The 15,721-nt window shown below is 43.1% G+C and overlaps 2 protein-coding genes across 10 annotated transcripts in view; both read right to left on the reverse strand.

Annotated features, from left to right (window-relative positions):
- Positions 1-3,527, reverse strand: part of SPTAN1 (spectrin alpha, non-erythrocytic 1) — a 46,182-nt gene extending 42,655 nt beyond the window's left edge. For 8 of the 9 annotated variants that reach the window (XM_062505869.1, XM_062505866.1, XM_062505864.1 and 5 more), the window contains exon 1: positions 490-537. In XM_062505869.1, coding sequence (XP_062361853.1) covers positions 490-522 — 33 coding nt within the window. In that variant the 5' untranslated portion in view covers positions 523-537. Of the gene's footprint in view, positions 1-489; positions 538-3,483 lie in introns of those variants that run through there. The other variant, XM_062505861.1, reaches the window with a different exon arrangement.
- Positions 3,528-4,790: 1,263 nt separating this feature from the next.
- Positions 4,791-15,280, reverse strand: GLE1 (GLE1 RNA export mediator). Its single transcript, XM_062505617.1, has 16 exons — positions 15,134-15,280; positions 14,590-14,811; positions 13,406-13,531; positions 13,094-13,242; positions 12,716-12,776; positions 12,213-12,467; positions 11,230-11,458; positions 10,991-11,106; positions 10,730-10,799; positions 10,261-10,403; positions 9,248-9,438; positions 8,682-8,811; positions 8,267-8,371; positions 7,212-7,294; positions 7,002-7,065; positions 4,791-6,304 (listed from the first exon to the last, which is right to left on the reverse strand). Exons 1-16 carry the CDS (start codon positions 15,227-15,229, stop codon positions 6,236-6,238), a joined length of 2,109 nt encoding a protein of 702 aa, XP_062361601.1. The 5' UTR covers positions 15,230-15,280; the 3' UTR covers positions 4,791-6,235.
- Positions 15,281-15,721: the final 441 nt, after the last annotated feature.

Raw genomic sequence — 15,721 nt, forward strand, 5'->3', positions numbered from 1 at the left:
GTTCCTCAGCTGTAGTCTGATCCATACATCATATTAATTTTATCACCACTGAAATAGAAGCATCACTGTGCAGAAACAGTTACACCACAACAACTCAAGGATTATAAATTTGTGCAGGTGAATGAAAAGCCAGTTTTGAATGCACAATGTTCTACACTGTAAATCTCATCACAGCTGACTTGCAGATGCCATATAGAAAAACATTCTGCTAAAGTATGTTTCAAAATAAAAACCTCTTGGAAAATTAATCATTATCAAAACCTGATTTTACTGAACTATAACGACTATAAAATGTTCACACATCATGCATCAGACAGAAATTAGGCAACTCAAAGTATTAAAGGAAAGGCAGATCAGACTCACACTAAGTGCAAATAAAGCATCTGCTGTATAGAATAAATTCAAACTAGTGGCTTTTGTTACAAACAGGTCACTGCAATAAAGGCAGGCAAGTGTGGCAAGGGCATTTCATGCATTACGGAAAAATACCTGGACTTTGACTTTACGAAACGATGACAACATGATGGAAGAATGTAGAGTCTAAAAGGGAGGGGGAAATCAAGATAACATTCAACTAATGATCAGCATAAGGATATGGCTGAATTTTTTCTGTCACAGTACCTGTTAATCACTTTCATTTTGCTTCCTTGTCACATAAAACCATTTGGTGTTAGTGCTACCTAAGCTATTGAAAATTACATACCCCCCTCATGCAAAAAGGTTACAGTATCAACAGGAAAACACAGTTAATTCAGTACCTACTAACCTTTCCAGTTAGTTCAAAACAAACCAGAAAAATACCATAATCTGAAGGTCAAAACAGAAAGTAAAGCAAGTTATCTGGACTTGGCAAATGATGGTTCTCGTTACAGCACAATCAAGTGACGATTTAATTTGAAGATACAAATTCAATCAGAAGGTTTGGAATGTAAGTATCTACAAAAATGTCGACTTCCAATTGCCACAAGAAAAAAGGATAAGTAGCAGTTGCGACAGAAGGTATTTTTCGAGGTGACATTTTTTGAGCTGTAGCTGTTATGAGTGTCCAATCCACTGAATTTCCAGCTGAAAATTTCTTTGCCTTGCCCAACCCCATGGACATGCTGCAATCTCTGCACGGAAAACTGCAGCAGTGTGTGTGTGCCATGGTGCCTGCTGGAGCTCCGGAGGGCTCTCTGGTATTTGCACAGCTTCACCTGTGCCAGCTGCAGCAGGGAGCCAGCACATTCCCCTTGTGCTGGATCCATGGGCAGCCCCGGGAGCACAGCCTGGGCCATGGTCTCTATCCAAGGCATCTGCAGTCTGCTCCACCCCATTCTTCTGCTGCCTACACTCACTCCAGGGACTCACTTGGACTCACTTCCATTTTTCCAAATGGAAAAAAACAAACTCCCACACTACACTAACAAGCAGAGGAGAAATTCATATTATTTCCTCCGATAAAGGGGAAGTGATTGATTGTCTCCAAAAAGCAATGTATTTATGATTATAACACTTACAACCCCATAAATACATTAAATGGACCCCAAAAAAGGCAGTGAAGATGCTAAGCTAGTTGTGTTAAATTATTAAGGTTAGTAGTAAATGTCATAGCTGAGAAATACAAATTTCTCACCAAGAGGTACATCACCCTCCACCAAGAGAATTAAGGCCTCTCTTATCCTACTGCTGTGCAGGAGAAAAACGTGCAAAAATGCTTAAAATGTGTCAATATAACCACCATTTTTGTTCTTGTTGCTACCTCTGTTATTAAAAATATCAACCAGAATTATGTTTAACTTCCTGAACTACAGATCTCACATAAGCATTACATTTAAATGTTTCTTCAAATAAAATTTTTATTTCAGTCTGACCAATACGGATGTTGTGGCTTTTTATTTCAACAAGATCAGAAATAAATTACTTCTTGTGAACAATGTAACCTGTTATCTTGGTTCAAGTATTTTATGCAGCTTTACGATTCCGTTATTACAGTTACAGATCCTACACACAATGCAGCAGAAAGCAATCCATTTTCAACCTTTTGTCCATGATTTTCTCTGCACAATCCATAAATCAGGACAAATGAAGATTTCAAGGAAGAACTCTCTGCTAGTTGGATATAAATGCACAAAAATCCCACAGTGGGATTTAAAATTTGTTTTGAACAAATCTGAATCCCTGACTAAGGCCTTTCAGTGAACAGTCATTGGAATCTTCTGGCACTTTGCTGAAAGCAAAAAGATGCCAAAAGAAAATGGATTATTTGTTTTCCAGAAAGATACAGAACCATTTCAGGCTGAGTTAGCTTTTTTTGGGTTGGTTTTTAATTTTTTTTTCCCCTGACATTCATTCGCCATCTCCAGACAACTGCTCTTCAAAACCTATTTAAATATGTATGAAAGACTGCTCAAGAGTCACGTACATTTTTGACTGGAACACGAACCTGGTTTATGATAAAACAGCTACAAAAAAATCCTGAACAGCCAATACGAACCTGCTGAAAAAATATACAGTGATAATTGCTTGGTTTTCCTTCAATATCAGGGAAAATGGTTGCTCTATTGGCATGTATTCATGACCCAGCAAAACAGATTTATATTGTTATAACCAGGCAAGGTGTATGCGGGCAACAAATTGAGGAACACTTGACTTGGATTTCTTTTTAACTGACAAAAAAAAAAGGCCAAAAAAATCCCACCAAGGCATAAACAAATCCTGTTTCTTTTACAAAGGAAGCAGTAGACCTTGCCCTACATACAAAGTAACACATACATGAAAGGAACAGAGGTCGGGAGATTCCCTTGAAATGCCTCCCTGCTTGTCAGCTCTGCTGAGCCACCCCCGGGTCCGTCCGTGTCCAGAGACCCCCGGACCCCGCGGAAAGGGCTCATCCCACGGCCCCGGCCCTTCCATCGCTCTTTCCTCCTCCTCGCCGCATCTCCTGACCTTGGACAGGGCTGGGCAGCCACGGGAGCCATTGCTGTGCAATGATTCCCGGAGCCGCGGAGCGCCGGGGGCTCCATCCCCCGGCAATTCTCCCCGAGAAATGCTGGGTGGCACCCCTGAAGGGACGGGAGGGCACGGCGGGGGCTGTTACCCGCCGGGGATGTGTTTTTCCGCCTGTTTGTCCCTCCCCGGGGCTCTGAATGGGATTCCAGCCGCGGGTCGCGCTGCCCAGGGCGGCTGCGACCGCTCCCCGTCCGTCCGTCCGTCCGTCCTTCACCCGCGCCGCGCCCCCGCCCTTCGCTCCGCTGCGCTCGCCCGAGGCCCGCGGGGAGAGCCCGGGCCCGGCTCTGCGGCGCCCCGCGATAAAGAACCGCCCGGCGGAGCCGCGGAGGGCGAGAGCGAGCGGCGGCCGGGACGCCCGCGGAGGCAGGGCCGGCCTCAGCCTCCTCCGGCTCACCCACACACCTGTGCCCGGCTGTGCGTGCGGGGCTGGGTGAGCCCGAGCGAGGCGCGGTGAAGGCCGCACGGCACTCCCCGCCCGCCCCATCCCCTCACCGGGTCTGTGGGTGCGCAGCGACCTCCCGCCGGCTCCGCGCCCTCCGCCACGGACCGCGCGCGCTGCCCGCGCCCTCCCTTTTATAGCCTCGCCGGAGGTGACGTAAGCGCCGAAGCGCGGCCCTGCCCTACTCTGCCATCGGAAAGAATCGGGAGGGGAGGCCACGCCCACCCGAGCTCTGCCGACGAACGCTGGGGATCCGGAGAGAGCCGAGTGAATCCGGAAAGAAACGAGCAATTCCGGAGAGACCGAGGTGTTCGGAAACAAAGGAGGGAGAGGGTACGGAAGGGATCGAGGGATTTCGGAAGGAACCGAGCGGTTCCGGAAAGAGCCGAGTGGGGGAGCAGGGTGCGGAGGGCGTTTGTGCCCTGCAGGGACCGGCCTGTGGCACCACAAAAATCACCTGGTTAGAGGGGGAATAGCTGAAAATGTCCGCGCAGGGGGGCCGCAGAGGGGTTTCTGCCCCCTTCTCCCGAGTCAGGTCAGTTTGGGTCACAGAGTCGAGATTCTGAGGCTCAGTGATGGGGACAGGTCACCTGTGAGCATCCAGGTCAAAGCAGCAGCTTCGTTAGTTTTACACTATGTAGATATGTATTTATATATATATATGTATAATATGCACACACACACACACATATATATATATATATAAAATTTATATCTAGATGTATAGGTAAGAGTGGCTGCCTGAAGCACCATGAAGTGTCACCCAGCAGCCTGGCAAGGAGACAGCATCAAAAGGCAAGTGCCTGTCAAGGGAAAGCTATATCTGAAAAGCTGATGCATAAATTCAAAAGAAAATGAGCCTTTAGCATTAACTCAATGTTTAAAATAGACACATTCTACTCTAAAAAAAAAATTAAATAATTAGAGATTAGAGAGCTGGAAGGCAGCAAAAATGTTATTGGCTCAAAGTGGTGAGTGGGTTTGATGGCTGTGTGAATTAATAACACTTCATTTGAGTGAAGAACTTAACTGGAACCACAGGCACTTATGGTAACACTGCATCCCTGGGACTGCCTGCAACTCCTGTCTCCAAGCAGGAGTCTGACTCACACCAACTTTGATGCATCTTGTCCTGAAGCCACAGTATCTCCACATCTGCAATGCTCTCCCTTAGTCATATTTGATAAAACATACATGTAAAACCACCAGGGATATATGCATATGGCCTTATTTGCACTGCATCTTCACAACATCAAGTGGCTAACATCCAAACCTGCTAAAATGACAAAAACAAGTCAAACATTCAGCTCAAGCAGCAGATACAATCTCAAGCTACATCTAAAAATGAATATTGATTCTTATGAAACACACACATTATTCATTTAGAAAATCTTATTAGTATTTTTAAAATAGTAGGTATGTTGATGCTCATTACTGAGGCAAAAAGGATATAGCTTTTTAAATAAAAATATATAATTTTATTTACCCCACAAATGTTAGAAACCTCAAGTAGTTGTCAGCAAAAAAAAGAGGTATTGTATTTCACAAGTACATCAACAAATTCTTCCTTGGGTTTGGCACAGGCAGACAATTGCTACTAACAGACAGGACCAATTAATGTATTGGCAAAGTGAATTGCCACCATAATTATGGATATGTAATATATAATTAAAACACTTCCACTTAGTATTAAAAAACTTGTACATTTTCAAGTATACTAATAAAAATTGCATTGCTTCAGAGTTATCTGGAAAAAGGACATCAGGAGGACATTTCCAATTTCCCAGAACAATCATAAGGTAACAGTAGTCTCAAGTATTCCAGAGTCAGTTTACAACATACATAAACCAAATACAAATTTAACTTAGGTACTAGACCATTTTAAAGACAACATTAAGGGTTTTACAGGCCTGAATTCCAAAGCACATTTTACAACCTTTTCTCAGAAATCTCAAGAACTATACAGAAAATCAAGTTCATATTCTCAGATGGCCTCAAATCCATGTTCTACAGCTTCAAACCATAGTGCCTCCAGGAAAAACAAACCCCAGTCTGGTAAAAAACAACATTTTCAACTTGCAACAGTATATTGCCAGAATAATTAACTACTTTGTGGAATTCAGAAGTAAATTTTCTCATACTGGAAGCCACCAAAACAGTTCAAGGACAGCTCACTGTAAATCCAACAGATTTCCCATCTCCTGTATTCATCAAGGAACTGTGGATTTTCTTGACTGTCCCTCTCCAACAGGAAAAAACACAGAATTTCAGTTGTTACAGGAGCTCTTCTTTCCCCCACAAACCTTTTGGAGCAGTGAGTCTACTTCTCTTCAACCCAGAGTCCTGCCTTCTGGAGTTAGTTACATCCAAGAGAGACAAGAGTCAGTACTGCTCAACCTTTACCAGCCTCACCATAGATTTTAGATGATGTTGAGACAAACAAGTCCATCAGCATAATTACAGTTGAATTATAAAAGATGTAGGAAATACAAAAATAAAGTTCTAGCAGTAAGTTTGAGATTGATTGGGCTGTTAAGAGTTCATAAAGCTGTGAGGTATTTTCACTTCCATGAGCTGGACAGCACAGTGCAGTTTTTCAGTCCAAGAGTCCTTAACCTCTGGAGCCATCAGGACAATGGATTTAAAGCATCTTCCACGTGATTAAACATATGAAGGAGAAGTCTTGAATTTTCAGTAATTTATTATACAAAATCTTATAAAGATCTAATGCAAAGATTAGTTTCTAGGTCTAACAAATAAATCTTCTTGAATTAAACATCAAGGGGAAAGGAAATACAGACTGATTTATGTTCTCCAAAAGGAAGGTGTCAGAACGCCCTTTGGTAATGGAATTTCCTCTGCCTGTAGACATTTCTAATGGAGAGAAAGACAAATAATAAAGATAAATGAACATGCATCTTAATGTGGCATCTCTTCTCAAGAATTCTGATGGCTCTTACTATACATTCAAAGCATTGCTATTAAAATGTACCAGAATTAATTATTAAAATAAAGTACAACTTCAAAGCTGTCATATTTTAATATCATAATCTAAGTCAACTTTCACAGAACAATTTAAACAATCAAGTATTTTACAATTTTACAAGCTTTATTAAAAAATATGCATTATGCAATGATAAACAAACACAACAGAGAACAGTTCAAAGTGTCACTTCCCCATATATTTAATCAGGACAGGTGCTAAAAACAAGAAACTACTGATAAAAAATAGCCATGACAGAAATGACTCAGCAGAATCCTCCTCAACCTGTACATCTCCTCTCACTGACCTTCTTTTGTAACCAAAATACATTTTCATTTATAAAAATCAGATGTGAGAAAGCAGCGAGATGTTTGACATCATAATTATCATTCAGGTAATGCAGCAATTGAAGTTACAAAAGATGGATTAGATCACAGAGAGAGGTCTGAATTATAAGATGCGTGGCAAGCAGTGCCAGACTCATTATCCAAATGATGCATATATTCAATGATGGGAAAAAACCCAAACCAAAGCTCCTGAAAATTAAATTAACAACAGAAAAAGAAAACAAACCCAAAACTGCTTTACCTGCATGAAATTCTTCAAACGTGACAAACAGCCCATCTGGCCAGAGCTGGTCACAGCTTCAATTCTGCAGAAACAACAGCATGTTTCAAAATCTATTTAGAAAGTTGGGTTTGGTTCACAAGTGGGTGTGGGGGTGGATGGCAGACATTGGAATACATGGATGAGTAATTTCAGAGCAAACATCGACATTCCTAACCCCAGATATCATACCTTGGGATATAGGATTTCTGGATAAAGAACATAATTTTCCAGAACTGAATCCCATACTGCTTCATCATAGCATTGCCACACACCTGTGATACAGAAGGGCACAAAGTGCAGGTTACAAAATTGGGTTTCAGACTTGCACGACAGCTGCAGTGAACCTGTTCCATACCAATGTCTAAATGCTTTATTCAGACATTTAAAGAAATACACCTACACTAAAACAAGCAAATCTTCTAAATGCTAAAATGTGGTTATTGCTATCACAATCACCTTTTTACCTGTTGACTGTGGTGGCCACTGATACAAATCTTGCTATCCTTTGTTTCACCCCAGTCTCCCTCCAAAAATAGTTCTCTTCCCTAACACCATTTGCTGGAGCACACTGTGGTCATTTCCCCACTGTGATTACTGCTGTGTACAGTGATTCATCAGCTTTCTCCACACAGTTTACAGGACAAATATTCCTCTGATTTCATCACCCCTAACAGAATCCCCCATGGGGTATTTAATTTCCCATTCTCATCTGTACTTTTACAGTTCTTTAGGAGCATTTGAAGAGCAGAGAAGCTGCTTGAGGTTCAACAGTGTTTGTGTCCCCTGATTTCAGCTTTTAACTTGAGCTCTTATTTAGCACAGGCCTGTATCTTAGGATATAGGACTGATATCCATCGGGCTCTGATCTTTTCAGCCAAAAAAATCCATCCTGTTTTATGAACTAATTTGGCTGGAACAGTCACAGGACCTCCTCGGACTGTATGAACTGCCAAGTGCTTAGAACAGATCTTATGTAAGACCATACAATTATTTTTAAAATACCAGAAACCTTAAACAGAATCAAATACAACAACAGAATTTGTATTTATAAAAACTTCAGTTTTGAAATCATTCAGCTCCAAAGCTGTATTTCCAAGAATGTGGAAATTTTCACGTTCCTTTCTGAAGGAATAAGAACAAGTTAAAAAAACCTGCTGTGAATCTCACCTCAGCGATCCCTTCAGAACCCAAAAGGAATCTAAACTGGTGATATTTAACTACTAACAGTTATCCACACCACTTACTTCCAGGAAATCCAAAAGCAGCATAGCTGTCACATCTGCCAGAGGCTCCAGATTCAACATCTGTGCAAGCCAGCGCCATCCATAGCTCAGACCATGAGGATGTGCCTAGAAAGCAACAAAGAAGCTACTCAGCACTTGCTTTATGACTTGTAAAACACAATTATCAAAGCAGACAGTTTTCTGATTGACTTTCTTCTTCATAAAACTTGACATAAAACTTGATCATTGTGAAAACAAAAAGGAAGTAAAAGTCCACACTATGAATTACTTGGCACTGCTTTGTTCACCATTTTCCTTCAAATATATCCCGAGTTAGTTTAAATTCAGCACACTTCAACTACAAAATAAGCTTCCAATACATTCAATAGACTCCTGGGATAGTAACAAAGTTCTAAGTATAATGCTACACACATACCCCTTGCTTGTTTCCATAAGGCCACCGGAGCTGAATGATGGCAGCATAGAGACGAATCATTCCTGACATCCTTTTAAGAAAATGATCTTGCTCTTCCACTTTAGAATCATGAACTTCATATCCAAGTATCCTTAGTATGAGAAAACATTCTAGTTTTGGTACAGCAAAACACATTCACTCGAGTCCTTGCAGCTCTCAGCTTACTTGAAGTCAACTCTACTGAGAATAGGGATTCTTCAAAAACATGCAAGAATTACTGCAAAGGCTGATCATTACCCTCTGGAGCATATGTTGCACTGCTTGGTGAGGCACTGGAACAGGTCACAGAGAAGCTGTGGCTGCCCCATCCAAGAAAACACTCAAGGACAGTTTAGATAGGGCAACCTGGTCTAGAGGAAGGTGTCCTTGCCATGGCAGGGGTTTGGAACGAGATGGTTTTTACACACTTGTGAATGAACATCCAGAGTCAATGCCTATGTGCTCAGGGATGGGGGAAAGTGGAGTTCACTCAGAATAGTCTTCACCCTTGCAAGGTTCATGTAGAAAAAGTCCAGTAATAAATTTACCTCTGATACTCTTCCATAGAAGTCCCTTCTTTCCGAGCAGGGTAAAATGGCACAGAATATGGGCACTTTTTGTGCAGGTGAGCTAAAAAGATGTCTCCGACTCGAGGGTGTAACTCCCAGATTCCTGAGAGCACCACAGCAATTGGGAAAGCTGAATCATGGTGAAAAGATACTTCTCCTTCCCCATGTTTCTGGAGGATGGAAAAGGAAAGTCAGCCACCTCTCCTTCATGTCATTTCTCAGGCAAAAAAAGGAAATCCTCATTTTTGTTGTTAGCCTTTAGTAAAGGATCCAAACGTTTCCATGGCTATGAAGCCAAGGATAGAAAAGCTGATGAAGCTGCATATCCTCAGCTCCCACAGAGGATGACAATAAACTTGGCTCAGGATAGAAAAATGGATTAGCAAACACAGGCTCAAAGTGCAGGCTGCACAGACATTCTCAACCCAAAAAATCACTTTCAAATGTTTACAAATCAGTCACAGTTTTACTCCATGGGCTGATTTTTGCATGCATTTGTTCCTGCAGGGATAAAAGTTTCAAATAGCTCAAATTTTGCAAATAAAGACAAGAGAAAATACTCCCAACTTCAAAAAACAAATTTCATTTCTTGGGAGGTGCTAACAACAAAGCAGGGAACGAAGTTTGCCTCTTGAGCCTTAGTGTTGGGGTTTTTTGTCCCACAAATTCTGCCAAGATATAAGGTTTGAGCCTATACACAGTTTTGTGATACACCAAAAATTAATTATCAAACTATTTTCCACAACACTGTACCTACGCAGTTCAAAATACGTAAGATGTAAGCCTGAAATTTAAAAGAGTTTTTCCTCCTACAAGAAATAAAATAAGGACTGGAGGGGAAAAAGGCACTAAGATTTTTCACTGCATTAATACAGGCAAACTGAACACCCACTGATCTTGTTCTTCATAGCTTCATAGCTGAAGAGACAGTTCAGTGTCTAAAAGCATCTCCTAGAGGACTGGCTACTGTGCCACCCCAAAGATTTCCTCACCACAAACTTCTCTGCAAGTTTGTAACAAACGAAGTCGAGCCCCTGTGGATGCTGAGTCACGGACACCGCCTGCCCTTCAGTCTGAACAGGCTTCCCAGACAGCAGGTTATTGATCTTGTCAAACACCTCTCTCAGCTTAGAGCCTGAAAATACACAAGGAATGGATGGAGACAGAAGACAAGGGAACAGCAGACAAGTCTTACCCGGACCACATCAACCTCACCAACACCAGACCCGCATCCCAAAGGGCACCTTTGCTCCATCTCATAAACCAAACTTAATCCTGATGAAGAAAGATGCCACTGAGAGAAGCAACAGGCCTTCAAAACACAAGCAAACCCTACTGCACAGATAGGCTGTGTTCAGGTCAGTTTTCTGCTGTAGGGATAATTAGATATGCTTGTGCCATGATAAAATCTTTAAAGCAAAAGGAATTTCAGTGGGATTGAGCTCTTGATGTTTTCCTGACCTGATATGCTAGAGATCTGGCTCACAGGGATTGTAGCTGCTTTCTGCAAGTTTGTTTTTATCTTCCTCACCTAGAGAACAAACAAACATACAAACAACTTTAAAATCCTTTCCAAACAAGTATATATCTATAATAGTTTGGATAAGCACAGTGGTAACAGAGGCTGATGCAACAGAGTTTTTATTTTTTAAATGAAGCTATCCTATATATCCTAGAAACTAAGATAATCTCTCTTCAACAGTATTAATAATTTGTTCATACCTCAGTGTTGCCTTTGCAGTTTCCAATTTCACTGAAAGCAGCAACACATTGCTCAGCAGCATCCTGAAGCTGCTTGTACCACTGCATGATACTTTCTTCTGTTTTAAATTGAAGTCCTGTTATTAAAAAAAAACAAAAAAGATGATAACTAAGAAAGACCTAAACCTCTGGTGAGAAAACTAATTAAAAAAAATGCAAGGCAAAGGAATAAAAAAGATTTTTTTAAAAGCCTAACCAACCTTCCTTCTGCTGCTTTCCCCCTGACTGCTGTGCAGGGGCAGGAGTCTGACTCTTCATCTGCTCTTTCTTCTCTAACTCTTTCTGCTTTTGTTTCTTTTCCTCTTCGTCTTTCCTCTTTTTTTCTTCTACAGCTGCAGTGATTTCCTGCTGCATGCTAGATATCAATCCTCGCATTTCCTGCAGGGCTCGTTCAGTGCTGGCCACATCTGCTTGAGTTGGGAACCCTCTCTGCCAAGAAACGTGAGAGGTAACACATTAACCTTTGATTCCTGTGTCAGAGGACCAACAGCAAGAGCAAGGAGCCTTTGAAGTACCTGCCTTCAGATAATATAGGAGCTAACTACATATTTTATCCCCATCTCATTTATTTGTACATAACATTGGTCATAATATTTGTAAATAATTTAAGTCCATTACTAAATTTCATGAGAGCCTGGACAACAAAAATTAAGAATACACTTCGACAAGTGGAAGTGAACTCCAGTGCAAAGACTTGACAGCTCCCTCTGCAGAAAGCCAGCTGTGTACAGCTTGACAGGCTGGTACACAGGATTAGCCTTATTAGTGTTTTATCTTTTAAGATTTGTATCTCACCCTAGAAAGAAAAAATGTCAGGGAAAGCCAGCAACTGCAGAGAAGTTTATGGGCACAGGAGAACCGTAAGACGTTCAGTGTTTAACAATTCATGAACCAGTCCACTGTCAGAGAGAGAATTTTACAGCACCAAGAGTTTACAGCAATTTAATTTGAATCTTTCTCCTGCAGAAGTTCTCATGCATTTTGATAAGCCATTTTCAAAAGAACAGCTGAAGAGCCAGAGGAAAGAATTCCCCTTTGAAATTGGGTGCTTTATAGGATGAACATCTAAAATCATTGCTGTGACATCTTATTTAAGGGCCTCATGACAAGCTGCCTTTGAAGACAACTACAGGGAGCTTTATGAAAGAATGACAGCCAAAGTTAACAACTCCAGAGCCTGTACCTCGCTCGTGGTGCGGATGAGCCCTGACACCAGCCCACAGATCTGGTTGCCACGATTGCTGTACGCAGACAGATCGATTCTGGGCAAGTCCTTATGCCTGTAGTTGGGATCAATCTGCTGGTTCAGCTGCAGCAGTTCCTCCTGGATGGAATAAAGGCGACGTAGTCTCTCCTGGCCCTCTTCCTTGCGCAAACGTTCCAGCTCTTCCTGGCGCTGCCTCTGCTGCTCTGCCTCACGCAATTTTAGGTTCAATATCTGGGGAGAAAAATACACAAGAGTCATAAAATACTTCAATAACTCCAGTTGTACAACTCCTTCCTGGTCTGCTGACTCCAGCTTTACAGGACCTTCCTGTTCCTATGACACAAGTGCCTTTACTGCATTTCCACACTGTAGCAGGATAGCACGAGAAAACCCACCTGTCTTGGAAATACACATAAATCAATTGGTCTTTCCAGTTCCCACCCAGCAGTCAGGAAAGACAATTCTTAAGAGTGTCAGACCTTTGCTCTATGTCGGTGTTCTTCCTTCAACTTCTCTTGCTGCCCCTGAGCCTCCTTTGAGCTACAATACAAAGACAGAAAAATTGTATTGAGGACATTCAGGAGAGAAAACACAAACCAACACACAGGAAGTTATTCTTAAAACAAGCTAAAGGAACTTTAGCTATCACAAATACTGTCTTTTTCTAACCACCGAAACCTCAACAATAGCCAGACATCTATTCTGACAGCCAAAATCTAACAGGATAATTAATGTAAGACAAGCAGCAGGTGAGATTTTCATCCACAAGTGACTAGCACAGAATTGTCAGGAACAGGAATTAATCCTCACTTTTATTAAATGCTATACAATTCTGATGATACCAGAGGTAATCTCACCTCTTCTCCATTACTTCTTGCAACTCCTGGAATTCCTGATGCCGCTTTAGCTCCCTCAGTTCATCAAAGCGCTTCAGCTGCTCGCTGGCCTGGGCATAGGCTGCCCTCACCATCTGCTCCTGCTCCTCCTGCCGCTGCCTCAGCCTCTCCTGCATCACAGAGGGGTACCAAGGGAAGTCATTGAACAATCTGGACAGAAGAAAACACAAACTAAGCAGCCCAACATTTATACCTTGCTGTCCTTGCACTGTTACCTCTGACTGTGGAGCTCTCCTGGGATTCACAGACATCCCCTCCATCAATTTTTCTTACCTCTGCTTTCAGTCTGTGCATCTCTTCATACATCCGAATGCAGCCTTCGACTTTTGCAACTTTAGATGACAGAACTGCTGGGACAACTTCTTGATTTATTTCTAGGAGACTAAGATGATCATTTTCCTGCATGGTCAGCATAAAAGCAAAATCAGCGACTAAGCACAGGATCAGCAACTCATGGAGGAAAACAGATAAAGAAAGTCTGCTAAACTATTATTTGTGAAGAAACAGACAAAGGAACCAACAAATACACATTTCTAAAGCAGTTATGTACCCCAGCAGTGCAACCTCACTATTCTGAGTATCCTCCAGCACATTTATGAGATTGGGATAATTACTTTTCCAATCACTAGAACTGGGAGCAGACATACCAAGAATCTCAAGGACACTGACAAAAGCCAGCTGACACCTGGAAAGCCCAGACAACCCCTCATGTCCTCTGAACAGTCAGGGAAGACGTTACACTGGAAGAAGTCAAGTCAGGTTTATACTTTGAATCAATCTTCAGGAGGAGTCTTGAGACCCTCTTATGAAGTTTATCACATCTTGCTGCTTCATTAATATCTTTCCCTCACAATATATTTTTTAAGTCTCACTAGAGGCAGGATGATATAAAATGTGGCTGATCAGTATCACTGTCATGTGGTGAAGTCATCATTGAACAGAACAACAGACATTTCTCTTTACGGAGGGAAATCATGAAATGGCTTCATCAACTTAATTACTTCCAAAACTCAATTGCTCATTGCCCAGCTTCCTACCCTTCTGCCTTGCAAAAGAGTCAGAATACATGTAAGTCACTCAAAGACTCCAGAGAACTCAGTGTGGGTACTCGTGGACTTTTAGAATAGCCCTGACTCTCCTCTGTGACCTTAGCCCTCCAAATGGATGAATCCTGTGCTGCTAATCCATAACACAACAGAGCTCCAACTATTTTCCTCAGTTATGGTGAAAAACTGAGCTTCCTTTGGGCCTTCTGTGAAACATTTTTCTATGAAAATCCTGTTAATACTGATTTTATCATCACCTGTTCATGTTCCAAAAACTTAAAACTAAGGATGTTTTCCCCATAAATTAACCGAGCACAAACCAACCTTAATCTGACAATTTATGGCAGCAAGTTAGGATTTTCTTTTCTCACAGCTGCTCCATAAACATATGGATTATAATTAGAGAGCTACCTTGGTCTCACTGGGCTCTGTAGATGAAGGTGGTGAAGAGCTCCTGTGGCTGCCAGGCGAGATCCTCTCTCCAGACGTCCGTTTTGGGAGTGGAGTGGACTGTTTGGGCGTGGAAGTCCCGGAGGGTGTGATTTCTTGGGCTAATTGCCCACTGAGGCTGTCCAGCACCCAGCCGCAGTAAGGGGAGAGCTCAACGGGAGCCACGCATCCTTCCAAGGCAGCCTTGAGAGAAAACATCCTCCGTGAATGCGGCACAGCCTTAACAATGAATAAAACTTATACACGGTGAGCACATATGCACAGTCAGCAGCTGCTTTAGCACCGCAGCTCAGTATCCCACTTAACCCTTTTTTTCTGCTGCCTTTCCAACACTTTTTCCGAACTCTCCTACTTCTGCAGGACATTTGAACATCCTCAAGCCAGCCCCACTCGCTGACCCCGCGCTCCCGACCCGCTCTGGGGGTATTTAAAGCCCTGAGTGTCACCGAGATGAGCGCTCGGTGTTTCCCAGCGTGCAGGGCCGACTGCCGGGGCGAGCCCTCACCTCATCCTCCTGCCAGCGGCTGCAGTAGCTCAGTCGGCCCTTGCTGGAGAGGCGCAGGGCCTCTAGAGTGTCGAAGCGGAGCTGCCACGATTCCATGGCGACCCTGTCCCGGCGTACAGAGCCGCACTCGGCCCCGGGGTCCCTCACGGCCGGGCCGGTCCCATCCCGCCCCTTCCGGGCCGCAATGGCCGCATCCGCCTCCTGCCGGCCGGGAGCCGCGGCCGCCCCCTGGCGGACGGGCGGGGCCCAGCCCTGCGCCGCGGGTTCGAGTCCCGCGCCCGGCAGCTTCGGCGATTTCCGAAGGACGAGGGGCCGGGAAACACCCGCAGCTTCAGGGATTTCCCATTTATTCTGTGTATTCTCGACGAGGGAGGGCTGGAGGCGCCTTGCACTGCTTAGTTCCGGTCGCAGAGGTAGAGGGAAGGCTCCACCCGTGAACCACAGAAATAGTTTGGAATTCAGTTGCCTGCAGCAACAGCCCTGGGATGTGTTTGCTTTTCCAAACTCAGACACACACAGCGCCTGAAAAGGAAATCCCCACCATAACCAATTAAAATGTAGTTTACTGGTTTCTCCCCCAGCACTTCT

The sequence above is a fragment of the Cinclus cinclus genome, chromosome 19 (assembly GCF_963662255.1).
Source record: "Cinclus cinclus chromosome 19, bCinCin1.1, whole genome shotgun sequence".
Lineage (NCBI taxonomy): Eukaryota > Metazoa > Chordata > Aves > Passeriformes > Cinclidae > Cinclus > Cinclus cinclus.

Bases quoted from the DNA above. Each gene is read 5' to 3' on its own strand.
- GLE1 (XM_062505617.1), bottom strand. From the start codon at position 15,229: ATGGAATCGTGGCAGCTCCGCTTCGACACTCTAGAGGCCCTGCGCCTC. The intron at 10,800-10,990 runs GTATGAACAAAT...TTTGTTCTCTAG, and splicing joins ACTGCAAAGGCAACACTGAG to GTGAGGAAGATAAAAACAAA. The intron at 10,404-10,729 runs GTCAGGAAAACA...GTGTATTTTCAG, and splicing joins CCAGATCTCTAGCATATCAG to GCTCTAAGCTGAGAGAGGTG.